At 44.6% G+C, this 17,531-nt stretch overlaps 2 protein-coding genes across 2 annotated transcripts; one reads left to right on the top strand and one right to left on the bottom strand.

Moving 5' to 3' along the window:
- The first annotated feature begins 806 nt into the window (after positions 1-806).
- Positions 807-13,934, top strand: LOC132972996 (L-fucose kinase). The gene is made up of 23 exons (XM_061036174.1): positions 807-1,317; positions 2,199-2,350; positions 2,827-2,877; positions 2,968-3,093; positions 3,381-3,453; positions 3,531-3,628; positions 3,732-3,812; positions 4,025-4,144; positions 4,645-4,816; positions 7,909-8,015; positions 8,221-8,322; positions 8,398-8,571; positions 9,116-9,189; positions 9,347-9,705; positions 9,805-10,039; positions 10,179-10,345; positions 10,445-10,672; positions 10,850-10,993; positions 11,396-11,515; positions 11,626-11,813; positions 12,021-12,120; positions 12,238-12,461; positions 12,577-13,934. Exons 1-23 carry the CDS (start codon positions 1,242-1,244, stop codon positions 12,646-12,648), a joined length of 3,243 nt encoding a protein of 1,080 aa, XP_060892157.1. The 5' UTR covers positions 807-1,241; the 3' UTR covers positions 12,649-13,934.
- Positions 13,935-14,859: 925 nt separating this feature from the next.
- Positions 14,860-17,245, bottom strand: commd9 (COMM domain containing 9). Its single transcript, XM_061036200.1, has 6 exons — positions 17,092-17,245; positions 16,485-16,601; positions 16,103-16,242; positions 15,616-15,650; positions 15,396-15,499; positions 14,860-15,209 (listed from the first exon to the last, which is right to left on the bottom strand). Exons 1-6 carry the CDS (start codon positions 17,200-17,202, stop codon positions 15,078-15,080), a joined length of 639 nt encoding a protein of 212 aa, XP_060892183.1. The 5' UTR covers positions 17,203-17,245; the 3' UTR covers positions 14,860-15,077.
- Between the last annotated feature and the right edge of the window lie 286 nt (positions 17,246-17,531).

The following is a 17,531-nucleotide window of genomic DNA, read 5'->3' as shown; positions in this document are numbered from 1 at the left end:
ACGCAGCAGCCTCATCAGTGTGTGAATGTGTAGGTGTCACCTGCAGTGTAAAAGTGCTTCGATAAGTCCATTTACCATTTTACTTTTCCTCCATCTGCAGTTGTTACACTGCCCTGCACCACGTGATGTGCGTTTGACTCTCCTATCAGCAGCTTCCAAACTGAAATTAAACTACTTTAAGTTGAAAGATAAATTACTCTAAAATGTTAACATTGTTTTGGGAAAGCATCCTGCGAACCCGGATGGGTCCTGAATCCCATTTTGGTAACATGTGCTTCATCCATCTTACTGTTAATTATCTCTTTATCTGATCTTATTTATATTTTCGTTGCTTCAGGTATTAAGAGTACATTTTATTTTAAGAAATTAATGTGACTTGAGGATGAAAATTCACACTTTCAAAAGCTGGATTTAAACTTTTCTTTTTTTGTCTTGAAACTGACAAGAACAAATGTAGGGATCATTTCTAATAAATTATTTACTTTCAGTTTTTAAAATTAAATCTTCACGGAATAATAGTTAATGTGTTAAAAGAAAATATATAAGTATTAATTTAATGTGTTATATTCCAGATATTTAACTGCCAAGATAATAATTAGTTGAAGCACGTTTATTTAAGTTTTTAGTTTTAAAGAATTTAGCATACATCAACTACACAGTCTCCACCTAACCGGAGTGTCCCGGTACAGATTTTATCGGACATCTGGATGAGTTTAAGAGCCGTTCAGATCGATAACTACATAAAATCAGCATTTTATTAACCCATTAATACCAAAGAGGCTGTCCTAGATCCCTACTGGTGTATAAATAACTATGAACTCGTTATATATTTACTCGCCACCGCTTAGAGTTGTTTTATGACCGTTAGGTAACCGCCTCGTCGAGAGGTCCAAAGGACAAAATCAAACACATTTTTATATCCTACGGAAGCCCGCGCAATCACACAAAGTGATCAGTTAGAAGAACTGAAAAGCTCGATTCTGTTGTACTCGGTTCTCCTCTTTTTGTCGCGTTTAGCTCGCTTTGATTCAAATTCAACAGCCCCTTTTAACACTCAGGGTCCGTTAGTTTTACTTTCCCCCGTTATATCTCCCGCTGCTGACTCCGCCCTGCTGCTTCTGTTTGTCTTTCACAGACGTGATCCGTCCTGTCAGTAACAGTCAAACACACTCAGAGACACCGTTATCTATGAACTCTGAGGTGGTGTAAGGGCGGTGTAATCCACTGTGAGCCGTCTGAAGATGTCCGGTGGGTTCAGATGGACGGTGGTCGTCCTGACCTGCCAACACAAAGACAGCGTTTATGCTTTCCAGAGAGGTGAGGATCATAGTTGAATATAGACGATCTTTGACTTTTCGCTTTTTTTTGCTCTAGAACTACTTTTCACAGAGGTGCGGATCATCTGCTGTTTCTAAACGATATTTGATCCTTCGATTTTGTGCCCTGCAGTTACACTTATCAGCCTGAATGTGGCGCTGATGGACAAAATAAATAAATAAACGGGACTAACTTAAATAATTTATGTTGTAAAATGTTGTGAATGAAAGACAATACAAACTAAATGACTAAATATTGACATTATAATATTTTAACTGTATTATAATAACTTTAACAACAACACTAACTAACTGCACCTAATTCATATTTTTTGCCACTTTAATAATAATATTTCTCATCACGCCACCTAAAATTTACTTCCCTGCTGGCTTGTTTGTTTTTTTTAGATTTAGGTTTGTAATATCTAACATTTTTACATTGCTATATAATTTTAAAAATCGATACTGATATGAACAATTTAAATCTCATTGACTAAAAAATATATTGTAGTACTTAATTTTAGCCAGCAGAGGGCTCTATCTGCTTTAGAGTTCTTGTGTTCAAAGTCAGTAGTGAGGCTGTCATGGTAACCGCTAAAATGAATAACGGGTTAAAAAGAAGCCAACCGTGGAGCACAGAGGCAACCGCCACAACCTCACATCAAGTCACTGCACTCCACCTCACGTTCAGACTGACACAAAGGCAACTGCACCTAATGTAACTTCGCCCCTTAGGGAACATATCTGCTTTCAGCCAAATGAAAAAGGAGGCCCAGCTGATTAAGACGATGCAGTTTGTTAAGAGTCGGTGTGTGTGTGTGTGTGTGTGTGTGTGTGTGTGTGTGTGTGTGTGTGTGTGTGTGTGTGTGTGTGTGTTTACAGAGTTGGAGTTGAGGCAGCAGCGGGGCTCTCTCTCTCAGGGTGCGTTGGTTTTAACAGTCCGGGACCGCCAGGAGCCACTGGGCAGCGGGGGGGCAACTCTGAACGCTCTGCTGGTGGCAGCTGAACACCTGAGCAGCCGAGCGGGACACACTGTGAGTCTGCACACCTGAGGCCGTTAGAACGAGGACTTAATCATCAGAGGTTCATTTCACTCGACTGGTCCTGCTCTCCAAAAAGGTTAAAGCGTCCTGAAAAGTCAAATCAGAAGAATCAAATCAGCAGAATTTTAAACTTCTAATGACTCTCCTTAAAATACAATGAGAAAGGTGTTTGATAGCACGCCTAGGTCGTGTTGTAGACCAAGACCATGAAAATCACTGAAATGACAGACTCCATGGCTGACCTGTAGAAGTGTTTTGGAGGTCATGCGTCCTTCAGACACCTCAGGAGGTGAACCCTCTGAAGTCCTGTCTCGGTCAGGTTACCATAACAACCATCATCCGTCATTTAGACCCGAAATATGTGAAAAAACACTCCAGTTTTTGAGTCCACCAGAGTGAACGTTCTCTGACTCAGTCTGTTATTTCTCGACCTGTGAGTACTAATCCTCTGTGATCGTGGCGCTCAGGTGGTGACAGCTGACGTCCTGGATGATGCTCACGTCCTCATCCTCCACACGGTGAGTCCTGCAGTAGCGGCGGCGGTGGCGTGTTTCTGATCTTCAGACGAAGTTCCTCTTTCATTCAGTCTGAGTGTTTTCCTCCTGCAGGGGCGGGACTTCCCCTGGAGCTCCTGCAGCCGGGCGTTCTGCTGGCTGCCTGCAGAGAGACCGGAGCAGAGAGTCCAGGCTCCGGTCTGCTGTGTGGACCTGCTGCTGGACTGCCTCACCAACCAGGTCTGCTACGATGCAGGACGTGAATGAATCTGTGAAAACATGAAGCAATGAGCATTAACACAGAATCAAACCCTGAACACTTTATTAAAGAACGACCCGCTCAGACACATCTCATTACACTTATCATGAGACGCATTTTAAGATCTGAACTGAAAAATGAGGATTTAAATGTTTGTTTTGAGTAAAAATTTGAATTAAAAAAACTTAATTCGTCCCTGGGGGCCAAATTCAAAAAGGAGATTTGCACTTGAACTGAGTCTGTTTTATTCCTCTCCTTGGTGGATCAGATTTGTCCCGGGTCTCCTCCTGGAGTTTGGGTCTGCAGCACCGACATGGTCCTCACCGTCCCTCCAGAGTTCGGTGAGTCTCGGCTGACGCCCGTCCTGCTCATGTGCTCCTTCATCACCGAGCTCTCCTGACTCTCGTCTGTCTCTCAGTTTTGTCCTGGGACGGGTTCTCGGGTGTTCGGGTGTTGGCGTTACCGGGCGACGTCTCTTACGCAACCAACCACGGCGTCTACCTGACGGACCAGCAGGTGCTCACTTCGTATTTCTTTGTTTATATTTGACTGCTTGATTTCTTCGCAGTGAAACGAGTGCAAAGCGGGACTGAAGGGGCGTTTGTTTTTCGTCTCGCAGGGTCGGGTTAAAGACGTCGTCTACAAAGGAACAGAGGAGAGGATTCAACAAGCCGTGATGCATGATGGGAAAGTTCCTCTGGTGAGTTCACCTCATGCTCCACTTTAAAGTCAAACACACGTTACGACTCCGCATCACGCTGTATCTGGAGAGGCACTGAAAACTGTTTGAGTAAAGATTAGAGTCACGCAGTTTCATCGTGGAGGTGTGTGTGTGTGTGTGTGTGTGTGTGTGTGTGTGTGTGTGTGTGTGTTGCTCTGTGTGTGTGCGTGTGTGTGTGTGTGTGTGTGCAGGTGTCCGGTCCCGTCTTCTTCAGCAGGTGTGTTTCAGAGAAGTTGCTGCAGACTCACGTCACTCCTCCTCTGGATGGATGCACCTACCTGGGCCTGGATTCTGGAGCTCCGCCCCTCCAGGTACCTGCTCTTAGAAACAAAGCTTCCAGACGGCGTCCTCAGAGAAAAGAAAGAACACGAGTCTCGTATCTCCAGTGGGAGTTTATAAACTGATGTGTTAGAGAAGACGTCTGGGTTCTTTAAGTTACAGATATATTTATAGATATTATTAAAACAGTTCATATTCTTTCTCTTCATAAAAACTGAAAATCCACCTGGTCCAACTGGTAAATGTTTCTGCTGCAGCTTCTGACGTCAAACAAGAGACTCCAAAAGCAGACAGCGCCCTCTGCTGGTTAAAAGCAGTACCCCAGTTATATTACTGTCAAATCGATTTAAATTGTCCGTGTTTTTATGGATTTTTAACGTCAATATGAGGTATCTTTGCATCCCTACTTTTATATCGCCCAATATTGGGTGCCTAGTGTTTCTAACTTTGTTGCCATGGTAACAAAGCGTTATCGATATTTACTTGAATCATATCAAAGACTAAAATTCTGGTATCGTGCGACCCCATTCAGATCTCTCTGTTCCTGGACATGTTGAAGTGTCTCTGCTCAGATCTGACTCAGGATCAGTTTGTGAGTGAGGACAGAGCCGGCTGCAGTTCCGTCGTTGGACCGCAGGGGGCGGCGGTGAGGAGCGGCAGGACGGAGCTGTGGAAGATCCTGAGTGGAACGCCGCTCTCACTGGGTGAGTGTGTCTCTCTCTCTCGCTCTCTCTCTTCAAACGTCCAGCAGGAGGCGACTCCACTGGTTGTAAAAAGTTAACATTTTGTCTCCGCCTTCTTTTGCTTTGTTGAAGGAAGTGACCATATTTGGAGAAGAGGGCGGAGCTGAAGAGGAGTGAGGCAGCTCCGCCCTCTTGTCCAAATATGGTCAATTCTGCTTCCAAATAATTTAATTTAATTTAATTTCAAACCTTTATTTATTCTCGAAAAGACACTGAGGTTTCCCTCATTTCCAATGCCGTCGAGATTACAAGCACAGTAAAACAAGCAAAAACACATCAAACACTTAGAATCTGTCACAAAAACCACTGAGATCATTTAAAACAGTTACAATTTGAAACAAAGTTGTTCGAAATCAAATTCCTAAACTCTGGAAGAGAGGGAAGAACTCCGATCCTTAGAGTTTGCTGGAGGGCGTTCCACGAATTTGGGGCATCAAAAGAAAATGCAGATTTACGGAGTGCAGTAAAAGCTCGAGGGACTTTAAGAACGAGCCAATCAGAAGAACAGGTCATGTAGGCACCCGTATTCCACTCCAACAGGTCTGTGATGTAAGGTGGAAGTTTTCCAATAAGAGCCTTAAAGATATATAAAAAACAATGTTTATGCGCCTCTCTTCAAGAGAAGGCCAACCGACCCTCTCATACAGGTCACAGTGATGAGTGTCAAATCAATCACCAGTTATAAACCTGAGGGCAGAGTGATATACGGCGTCCAGAGGCTTCAGAGTTGAAGCTGCAGCATGTCTATAAATGACATCGCCGTAATCCATCATCCAAGAACACAGCTTCAATTATTATTTTTCTACACAATAACAGAAAACTTGATTTGTTTCTGTACAAAAAGCCAATTTTCTGTCGCAACTTGGAGACAAGAGTTTTTACATGGAACTTAAAAGTGAGTTCCTCATCGAGCCACATGCTAAGATATATATACTCATTTACTCTCTCGATGTCTGAGACATTTAAAGAAGATATGCGTACAGTCTCGTAATCAATATTTTTGGCTCTCGAGAATAGCATAAATTTTGTTTCAATCTCATTAAGTAGCAGTTTTTGGCTAATGAGATATTCTTGGACAGAATTAAAAGCAAGTTGCAAGTTCTTGATGGCCAACTGTACAGAATCTGCAGCACAATACAAAATACTGTCGTCTGCATAGAGATGGGCATGACAACCATTGAATTAAATTGTAACAACCATTCAAAGAAGAAACAATGTCATTAACATAAACAGTGAAGAGCATGAGACCCAAGACTGAACCTTGTGGCACACCTCTATTAATGAACAAAAATTCAGATTTAGCATGACCTAGCTTAACACACTGATGCCTGTCAAACAAATAATTCTGAAACCAGGCACATGCACTTCCATCCAACCCAATAGCATCTAATTTCTTTAAAAGAAGGTGATGATCGACTGTATCAAAAGCTTTTGACAGATCTATAAAAAGAGCAGCACAATGATGCTTCTTGTCTAGTGCTAGTTTTATATCATTTGACACCAATGTGATGGCTGAAATGGTGCTATGATTGGCTCTGAAACCAGATTGCTCAGTACTGAGTGATCTAAAAGAAAGGGCTTGAGTTGGTTATTTACCAAGGCTTCCATGACTTTTGCCAGACAGGGTAATTTGGAGATGGGACGATAATTGTTTAAATCATCCCTAGCACCACCTTTATGCAAGGGAACCACATGTGCAGATTTCCATACATTAGGAAGTGTACCTGTTGCAATCGAAAGATTGAATATATCAATATCAATATATTCATCAAATGATCTGTGATGATCGGAGCAGCTAGTTTTAAAAAGAAAGCATCTAGATTGTCTTCACCAGTAGAGCTCCTGGAATCTAATGATTGAAGTGCGTTTAATACCTCATAGTGTGAGAAGGGGCGAAAGGAAAAAAGGGGGGTGTGGCCCACAGCACTCTCATGATCATTAAAATATGTTCCAGTGTTTGCCTCAGCGACAACTGGAAGAAGCCCAGGGTGTACTTTATCAAATAAAAATGCAGCATCTGCGAAATGCTTGTTTAAGGCAAGACATATTTCAGATTCATTTGAAAGCATTTAATATTATTGGGCAGCGAATTAGAGGTCTTGTTTTTATCTAAGTTAACTGCTTTCCAGAATATTGCAGGGTTTGAAGTGGAGCTAGTGATAAGATCAAAGTAGTAATCTGATTTTGCTTTTCTAACAGCTGCGGTGCATTTATTCCTAAATTGTTTAAAGTACAGCCAGTGTTGAGGGTCTCCTGAACACCTAGCACGACACCAGGCTCTGTTTCTGTCACAGAACAGAGCTGACAGTTCTTGTGAAAACCATGGTACTATCCTGTCTTTAATTCTGTGTCTCTTAAAAGGAGCATGTTTATTGACAAGTGAAATAAAAGTTTCTGTGAAAAAGTCCAGGGCTGTCTGAACATCGCCGGCCTTTTCTGTGTAGTTCGTAAAGGAATTCATTATATCCTCCAGAAAACAATGTTCATTAAAAACCTTCAGATTTCTCTTTGAGATTGTGTGTGATCTTGTTTTTTTCAATTTGGCACTTCTCACACATGCTGTAGGGCAGTGGTCACTAATACCCAGTTCAAAAACTCCACTGGCCACAATTTTGTCCACTCTATTTGAAAAGACGAGGTCAATTAATGTTGATTTTGAGCAGTCTTTCATAATAGGTCTTGTGGGTTCAGTTATGAGTTGAGTTAAATGAAGGTTAAAACTTATTTCCTTGAAATGATCGGAGGTGCTATTTAACCAGTTCAAGTTAAAATCACCCACAACCAGTATTTCAGAATCAACATACCTTGAAACTAGATTTGCTAATGCATTTATGGATTCTGCATCAGCAGCTAGAGGTTCATACACCCCTATCACCACCAAAGAGGAAGGCCCCAGCTGGACTTTCAGGACGATACATTCTAAACATTTAGGCCTGGTGACTGTATCCAAAACCGACACAGACAAACCACTTTTTACATAATAAAGAAGGTGATGAAGTTCATTCAGTAGGTCATGGTCCCGTTTTAATTACCACATCTCTTTTGTCTGACAGCGTACATCCCTGGTGGTCACTACGACTACCTGACTGTGTCTGGGAAGCAGCATGTGGAGCGACTGAGCCGTGATTGGACGAATAGAAATACTCTGTCGCACATCGAGGTGACATTTCATGTTCCTCTGAGTCGTCATTAAAATGTCTCACCTCACATTGTGTTTCTGCGTTGTAGAAGCACGGTACAGCGGGAGCTCCACATACACACACACAGTCAGACATGCACACACACAGCGCTGCTCTCCCCCGCTGGCTCAGCTGATCCCATCTCTGTTACTACCTCTGAAGACACTTCTTCCTGTTTCTCCTCAGAGAGAGAACGAAGTGAGCGAAGGAGGTCGTGTCATCAACAGCGTTCTGGAGGGAGACGTTGCCGTTGCAGCTGGTGCAGTTGTGCAACACTGCCACCTACAGGTCAGGAGGTTAACTGCTGCTGGTCAGTCGATTAAAAAGCTGTAAGTCTGACTCTGGATGTGATCTCTTCTACAGGGTCCTCTTAAAGTCCCGACAGGTTGTCTCCTGTCAGGTCTCGAGTTGTCGACATCACAGAGTATCAGGCAGCTGTCACTGGCTGATGACATCATCATCCAGGGACACCGCATAGAGCTGGGGGAGCTGAAGCTGAACGTGTACACGGTGATGGGAGCGCAGGACGACCTGCAGGTACACGATACCTTCAAAAGATAAATGTTGGAAAAATTAAAAGAGTGATATTTGAAAAGTTGTGATCCTAAAATGTTGAAAGATTAAATGTCTGTAGTGTTTTACACATAAAATCAACAACGTCACACCTCAGAATCTTACAAATAAATTAGAGGAAAACGATATGATCAAAACCTCCAGTCTGACCTCCTCTTCTTCCTCCCCCTCATTCCTTACTTTGTCTCGTTCTCCTCCTCCTGCTCTCTTTCTCCTCCCCTTTTCACTTCCTCCTCTTCCTCCTTTTTTTCACCTCATCCTCTACTTGTTTTTATCCTCCTATTTCCTCTGCCCCTCTTCCTCCTCTTCTCTTCATCTCTCTCTCTGCTTCTCATTCTTTTCCTCCTCTTCCTTGTGCTCCACCTCCTACTTGTTCTCCTCCTCCTTCTCCTCCTCTTCCTCCTTCTTGTCCCCATCCTTCCTCTGCTCTTCCTTATTCTCCTGCTCTTCGTATTTCTTCACCTTCTCTTCCTTTTTCCTCCTCCTATTTCTCTCTCTTCCTCCTCAGGTCTCCTCTGAAAACAGCAGTGCCTCCTTCCTCAACCAGACATGGAGCTCCTTCTACAGCAGAACAGGAATCGAGTATGACCCTCCTAACCAACTGATCTTTGACCTTTGAAGATTATTTTTTGGATGTTAACATGTGGCTCAACCTGCTCCTCCTCTCCTCTCCTATCCTCTCTTCTCCTCTCCTCTCCTCTCTTCTCTTCTCTTCTCCTCTCCTCTCCTCTCTTCTCAGGCCAGAGGAGTTGTGGGTCAGAGAAGAGCAGCGCTCCCTCCTGGAGGCTCGTCTCTTCCCGGTCCTCCACCCTAGAGGAGGTGCTGTTGGCCTGGCTGAAGGTGTCGGTTGGCTGCTCGGGGGGGGGGGACGCTGTCTTCGGAGGTGGAGGGAGGCGTGGAGACTCTCTTTGAAGGAGGTGATGTCGCTCACTCACCAGGAGGCGGAGCTACAGTGGAGGGAGGAACTAATGTTCCTGGCGGGGAGGAGGAGAGTGGGTGATGCTCTGAGGATGCGCACAGACGCCTGCCTGCTGCCGTGCTTCAGGGCGGCGGTGCTGGGGGGCCAGCAGGGGGCGCTGCTGCAGACACTCGACAGCAGTGAGTCACAACAACTTGAAAAAGAAGAACATTATATATTTATACATGTTTAAAAACAAAAAAAGAATGAACTAATTTAACTTTATCGTCTATTTTCAGTTGCGGCAGGAAGTGGTGAGCAGGGGGCGGAGTCAGGGGCGGAGCTGGGCGTGGCAGCTCGTTGCCTCTCCTGTATTGCTGACGTGTTGGTGTGCATGGCTGGAGGGAAAGGAGGCCTGAGGAGCGGACCAGCTGCTAACAAGGCCTGGAGCCCCGCTTACTCCCTGTTAGAGGAGGGTAACCTGAGGGGCGGAGTCAAAGCCCTGGCTGAGCAGAGAGCTCATTGGCTCAGCAGGTGAGGCGTCACTTCTCTGTTGACCTTAACACAAGTTCCGTCTCCAGCACGCCTTTTTAACACACTGCATCCGTGACGGCGTGATATCAGTGGCTCAGTGTGAGACACACATTTGATTTTCTGTCACCGCCCCCTGCAGGCCGGACCTGCTTGTCCGAGCGGCACGACATTATGAGGGCGCCGGACAGGTGCTCCTACGACAAGCTGTGATGTCATCGCAAAGGTTCATCTCCATTGGACAGGGTGAGGTCCCGCCTCTAGAGGAGTGGCAGGAAGTGGAGTGTCCAGCCAGACTGGACCTGGCAGGTGAGGTTTTAAACCCTTCAGTATTCTTCACGGTTCCTCCTGCAGGTGTCTCTTAAGTGTTTGAACACGTTAAAGATCAGCAGCGTGTTTGTGTCTCAGGCGGCTGGAGCGACACTCCACCCATCGCCTTCGAGCACGGCGGCTCTGTCACAAACGTTGCAGTGAAGGTTGATGGGAAGCGTCCGATTGGTGCCAGGTCTCGTCGCATCAGGGAGCCCCGCCTCCTGCTGGTCAGCTACACCGGGGGGCGGGACAGTGAGGTTTCCACGGAGACCATGTGTGACAGCCTGGACGACCTGAGGGACTACTGCCAGCCTCACGCACCTGGTGAGGGACGTTCAACACCGACCTGGATACAAAGGGTTAATGAGAGACGTTTGTGTGTGTTAATGAGTGTTTGTGTGTGTGTGTGTGTGTGTGTGTGTGTGTGTTAATGAGTGTTTATGTGTGTGTGTGTGTGTGTGTGTGTGTGTGTGTGTGTGTGTGTGTGTGTGTGTGTTACAGGGGCCCTGCTGAAGGCCGTGTGTGTGTGCAGCGGTCTGGTGTCTCTCTCCTCCCAGCATCCTCTGGGGGATCAGCTGATGCAGCGGTGGGGAGGAGGGGTGGAGCTCCACAGCTGGTCGGTGCTGCCAACTGGATCCGGCCTGGGTGAGAGATGGTTTCAAAAATTCAAAGTAACTATTACAGTAAACGACCACCAGGTTACCCCGCGCACAGCCAACCTACGTACTCATGTGCCGCTCAACAGGAACATACAATGAAAAAATAAATGGAACATGGCATGCTGAAAAATTTGTTTACTGTCACTTTATTGAGAGCGACCGAGTTTAAGGCTAGGACTCGAAATAATCTGTATTGTGATGATTGGTTATGTGACCACATGTATTTAACACACCTGTGTTTGTGATAATGTGAACCTGAGGAAGCTACAGGAGAAATGCGTCAGGGAAAGTCATTTTCAGTGTGCTGTAAACTATTCTTACTTTAGTAAAAGTGTCTTCCTGCAGCAGATGGTCAGAGATCAGACATTGAGCATTTCTTGTCCTGCAGGTACCAGCAGCATTCTGGCGGGGGCGCTGTTGGCTGCAGTGTACAGCTGTACCGGTCGAACCTACAACACAGACTCCCTGATCCACGGCGTCCTCTACCTGGAACAGATTCTTACCACGGGTCGGTCGTTAGTGATTATAATTCAATGTTTCTTATCATGTGGTGTCAGTAAAAGAAAAACAGTTCTATCTATTATTCTTATTATTATTCTACTCCTCCTCCTGCTGCAGGTGGAGGCTGGCAGGATCAGGTTGGAGGTCTGGTCGGGGGAGTGAAGGTGGGTCGGTCCAGAGCGTCTCTGCCCCTACAGGTGGAGGTGGAGCGTCTCTGTCCTCCTCAGGACTTCCTGGTTTCTCTGGAGCAGCACCTCCTGCTGGTGTACACGGGGAAAACACGGCTGGCTCGAAACCTGCTGCAGGTCTGTACCTCCTACCTCTGTTCAGATGTTTACTGTTGGGGGATAAGATGTAAAGATGCATGCTCAGGAGGAAACGGTTAGATTCAAGGCGATGAACATTTAGTAGATAAACAGATATTTACATGAGGAGGAAGTAAAGACTAAAAGCAGAGCTAAAAGAGATTAAGTAACAATGGATAAAAATGATGATGGTGGTTTTGTCTGCAGGATGTAGTTCGGAGCTGGTACAGCCGTCAGCCCTCGATGGTCCAGAACGCTCAGCAGCTGGTGGAAAACTCAGAGGAGTGTGCACGAGCGTGTTCAGACGGTGAGAGCGTTCATCACAACATAAAACTCACAGCGCTTTACTTTTCCGCTACATCTCCCAGAATTCTTAGGTCTGATTGAAAAGTGGTACATAATAAGATAAGCCCCTCCCCCTCAGGTTCTCTGCGCAGGCTGGGTGTGTGTCTGGACCGCTCATGGCTGCAGAAGAAGCTGATGGCTCCTGGATGTGAGCCGGCCTCGGTCAGGGTCATGATGGACGCCCTGAGGCCGCTGGTCCTGGGTCAGAGCCTGGCGGGGGCCGGAGGGGGGGGCTTCCTCTACCTGCTGACCCGAGAGCCTCGACAGAGAGAGGCGGTGCTGCAGGTCCTCCACAACACAACTGTAAGCAATAATCACGTAAAAACACGTGTACCTCTGTTTGATTCAATGACTTCACTTTTAGAGCTTTTTATTGGACCGTTTGCTCTTTGTGGTGATACTGGTTCTTATCGTTCAGGGTCTGAGAGACTTCAGCATTCACTCAGTGGAGCTCGACATGGACGGCATTCAAGTCCTGCTCCAATCCTGAGGAGGACACATACCGGATTGTCTTTCTATACCTGTGAGGACCCTGCCAAACCACAGTCATGACCTGAAACAAGGTCTGAAGCCTCACGCTGTTATTTTAACAGCATCCACAGCATCCTAGATAATGTGCATTTGTTGACAAACAGCTAACCACTGCCCCACCGTGCAGCCCACTGATGCATCATGTTCCTACTTAGAGGAGAATGAGCGACGTTTTTGATCCAGTAGATGTCGCCCTTGAGCTCCAGCATGAAACCAAAACAAACTGCTGTTTGGCCACGCCTCCTCCATACTGAATCCTCCGCTCTCCTACAGAGACACACCTCCAATCCCCCTCCACTCACGTTAGCACAAAGGATTCAGGTGCAAGCGGTGGACAAAATCTTCCTTGGCTGGAGCTGCAATCCCCTGTGTCCTGCATTGTCGTGTTAGCATGCTAATGTTAGCGCTCTTTAGTTAGCTCGTAGCTTCACATTGCATGTGAATTTACACAGAATGACAAGATCTAAAAACTCTTACTAACATCCAAATAATCAGTGAGTATGTTCTTCTTCTTCTCTCTAGTTCTTGACTAAAACAGCTTTTATACACAAGGGGAGGAGCCGGCCGTCCCGTCCATGTAAACACGGCTCTGACAACAACACAGCCAGAGGGACTCGAGCTTCTCACTCATTGTAGACAGTCATGACTCAGAGAGACATTTACACAGGAGAGACTGGATTTATGATATATTTATTTGTCGCACATTCTTCCTTTAAATTTGTCTCTTTATGGCAATATTAGTCGGTGTTATGAAGTGATTCAGAATAAAAACAGAATCAAAGTCATGAAAAGATCAAATAATAAATAACTCACTTAAATTAAGTTTACCTCGCAGTATTTTAATGTGGGACATCCTTTGAATGTAAGCGATCCAACAGTGTGGATCTCTGTGATGATGTCATCAGTATTGGACGGTAAACTGTTAATAAACTGTTTACTGTAACTCCCATGTGAAGGACTTTTTAATACTATGATTGTAGGAGTCACGAAGTCTGAGGCACTGATTGGTCCAGCAGGTGTCACCTTTATGTTCAGGTCACGCACAGTATAGGTAGGAACCTACACTGAGGTGTCAGGTGCTGCTAGCTTTTTTACTGCTATGCCACGCTACAGCGCCCAGTGTAACGCAGAGGGTTACGTGAGTGAATCTTTGTGTGGACATTTATGGACAATGTTGGAATCTTGCATATGAAATATATTGAAGACGATTGTTGGATGAGAAATAAATCTTCACTATAAGAAATATGTTGGACTGTCTTATTTCACATTGAAAAAGTTGAGCCGATGCTGAAGAGTAAAATCCTGCAGTTCCTCGAGTGTCCACTACAGGCTGGCTGCTGAAGCACAGGAAGTCACATACACACCCATTCAAAAAAGCCTGTTTTTACAACAGAGATTAATATGTTTACATCCTGGTTCAAAAAAACAAATAGGTCTGATTAGCTCATGTCTCGGTCGGCACACACTGTACGGGGGGGTGAATGTTTTGATGACTCATCAGTTTTGATTTGATGAAGGATAAGAGTTATTCACAATAAGGCGTGTAGCTGACCTGATTGACAGGTGGATGCAGTGTAACGGTTTGTCAGGAGTCTTAAAACTCGCCTCAGCTCCAGCTCTCAGCCTGTCGTTAGGTTGACTGAATGTTAGACTGAGACAGCATTTCCAGCATGGAGACCGCCATCGATGGGACTTCAGCGCCCCCTGCAGGAACAGACGGGTGACGACACTCAGGCTTCGTCCTGAAAACAAATCGGCCCTCCTGAAACTCTCCAGACATTTTCAGGGGAGCACATGTGAAAACAGCTTATGATTATATTTTATCTTCTTTGCTGCCAAGTCCACGTCCGTCATATTCACCGATTTGAATCGTGTCCAATAACTGAATTGTATCGACTCCATAACTCATCTGCTGCGCTGTCATTGGCTGGAGGAAACACACCAGCTCCGCCCAGAAACGTCCCAAGTCAACCAGAACAAAGCAGAACAGTAAAATCCAGTCAGAGGACTCTGCAGACACAGTCACTACCACACATATATGATGTGAAGAGATGATGGAGCAGCTTCACTATAAGTCTGTGTTTTATTTTGAAGGAGAAAGCTGCTGACTCCATCTTTAACTTTTAGATGTCAATCATTTTGTGTTTTTACTGACTGAAACAGAAACTACTGAATGTTTTCCTTTGTATTTATTTAATATGAAGTTCTTGTTGATGTAACGAGACAAGAGTTAATAACAAAAACAAAAAATAGATCAACTTTCTGTGGCATAACGATGAAATGACATAAACATGACGATGAGCGTGAACACAGCCGCTACAGTCTGTAAGAAAAATGTCCACTGACAGAGCTGTGATGTCACAAAACAAGCGAGCCAATCAGCTGCACTCATTTCCCAGCAACCACAGACAGCTGGTCTCTGATTCGTCCCAGTCCGTCCAGTATGGTGTCCAGAGACTCTCGGCTCAGCTCCACCGTCACTGCGGAGACAGAGTCGCCGCCTGCTGACGGATCGTCAATCTGAAATCAACAATTACAACCAGTGACATCATCGAGAGCACGATCTACAAAATACCACCAATGGAAATGTGTATCAAAACACTTTGCAGGAGTTTGGTAATTAAAAACAATAACTTTTCCAACATTGGGTGCATTGTTGCCGTGGTAATCGAATCGTATCGGGTCTGCCTTCAGGTTGGTTCTCACCTCGAGCTGAACGAGGCAGGTCGGGACGGCCATGCGGCTGACCGAGTCCGAGGCGGTCACCATGTCGACTCTCCAGTCCAAGTCCTTCAGCTGGGGGAGAGAGACTACACACACACACACACACACACACAAACACACAAACACACACACTCACAGGTTAGAGTCTTACACACACAGCAGCACATTATGAGTTAAAGATGTGGATCTGAACTCGACTCACTCTGATGACCGAGAGCTTCTGTTTTCCACGTCGCACTGAAACACATCAGACAGACACACGTGATGTCATAACAGGCTGCAGTGATCACACTCAGCCAACCAACAGGAAGAAGACTTATCTGTACAGCTTTATTTTACACACCTGAAAAGTCTCGTCAAAATAAAATGGATGAAGTCATTAATGATGGAAATAATTGTGTCGTTAGCAGAGACTAGGGCTGTCCCTGGCTGATACCATGGCAACAAAAATAGATGCCCATTTGCCATCTGCCCGTTTCAAGGCGTCATATTTACGTCTCTGTGACCTCATTCCTCAGCTGTGACTGTCACAGTGGCGTAATGGGGGGGAGGGAAGTAATCCCACCTCTGTACTTTCTGATACTAACGATCATTATAATCACAGAGGTTGTAACGTTTTAAAACACACTATCGTAAAGTACTGAAGTATCCGGTGGTTTTTGACGGCCTCAGCAGAGACGGGTTCTGACCTGTTCTCCAGCAGGACCTTGGTGATCAGGTTCTTCAGACTGGAGTGGAACGATTCAGGGAAGAGAGCGAGGATCTGCTCTGGAGAGCTCAGGTTGTAGAAGAGGACGTGATGAGATAGAACGTGGAGTGACTGGACCAGCTGACGAGCAAACACACACACACACACACACACACACACACACACACACACACACACACACACACACACTGTTTAATCATCTGTATGATGCACCAATTTGTGCATGTCTGAACAAACGCACAGATGTGTGTGTGTGTGTGTGTGTGTGTGTGTGTGTGTGTGTGTGTGTGTGTGTGTGTGTGTGTGTGTGTGTGTGTGTGTGTGTGTGTGTGTGTGTGTGTGTGTGTGTGTGTGTGTGTTACCTGAGCAGCCTGGGCTGCAGGGATGCTGAGTGTGGCTGCTGTGGTCTCTGTCAGCCGACGACTCGGTCTTCTGTGACTCTGAACACAAACGTCTCTCACCGCATCTTTAGAGGGAGCCTCAGGAGACAACAACAACTCAGAGTAAACAACAACAACAACAACAACAACAACATCAACAACATCAACAACATCAACAACATCAACAACATTATCAGCGCAGCAAGACATGCCGTGGTACTGGGATCAGTAGCCAGAATTTGATGATTCAAACAGGTGTGTTGTTCGTAGTTCGTGAAAAGACACATATAGTGACACAACTTTAGAATAAAATAAACAGTATAGAAAACATGTTAAAATATAAAACTCATCTTTAAATACATAAAATAGTTAAATTAATTATTGCAGCAATGATATTAATCTAATTATATCTGATAGTAAGCCATGAAGCTGTCTTTAGCTGTGTTTATGTTTCATACACTGAAGAGATGCTAACAGGCTAATACGTTCAGCACTGACGTCATATTCAGCAGAATTAATAAAACTACAAAAAGAAAAACGACAAACTCAGTTTAAAGTGAAAATGTATCAATGTATTAATTCTCAATACCTTAAGGAGAAGCTGTAAGTTGTCGAAATGTTCGCTGGAGACAGTAGCAGCCATGTTGACATGTGACGTTAAGTTGTAGTCACATGACAGCCTGATGGCGCTACTGCTCATGGGAAATGAAGTGCAACCTTGAAATATCGTCAAAAAACGCTAAATCTGATAAAAAATTAACTTTTATTTGACATATAATAAGTTAAACTATAATAATAAAGTAAAATCAAACGTTCAGTTCATCAATTTATGACAAAAAATTAATCATAACAAAAAAATGTATTTCCTTACTGACATAAAGTTGGAAGGCTAAATACCAATGTATTTTATTATTTAGGTTAACATGCTTTTAAAAAAAACTTCCAGGACTATACATTTTATTATAAAAAAAAACAAATAATAATATTTTCTCGTGCGAAAAAAAATATTTTTAAAAAGATTATACTAAA

The sequence above is a fragment of the Labrus mixtus genome, chromosome 4 (genome assembly GCF_963584025.1).
Source record: "Labrus mixtus chromosome 4, fLabMix1.1, whole genome shotgun sequence".
NCBI classification, from domain to species: Eukaryota; Metazoa; Chordata; class Actinopteri; order Labriformes; family Labridae; genus Labrus; species Labrus mixtus.
This window is presented reverse-complemented; position numbering and strand designations above follow the sequence as displayed.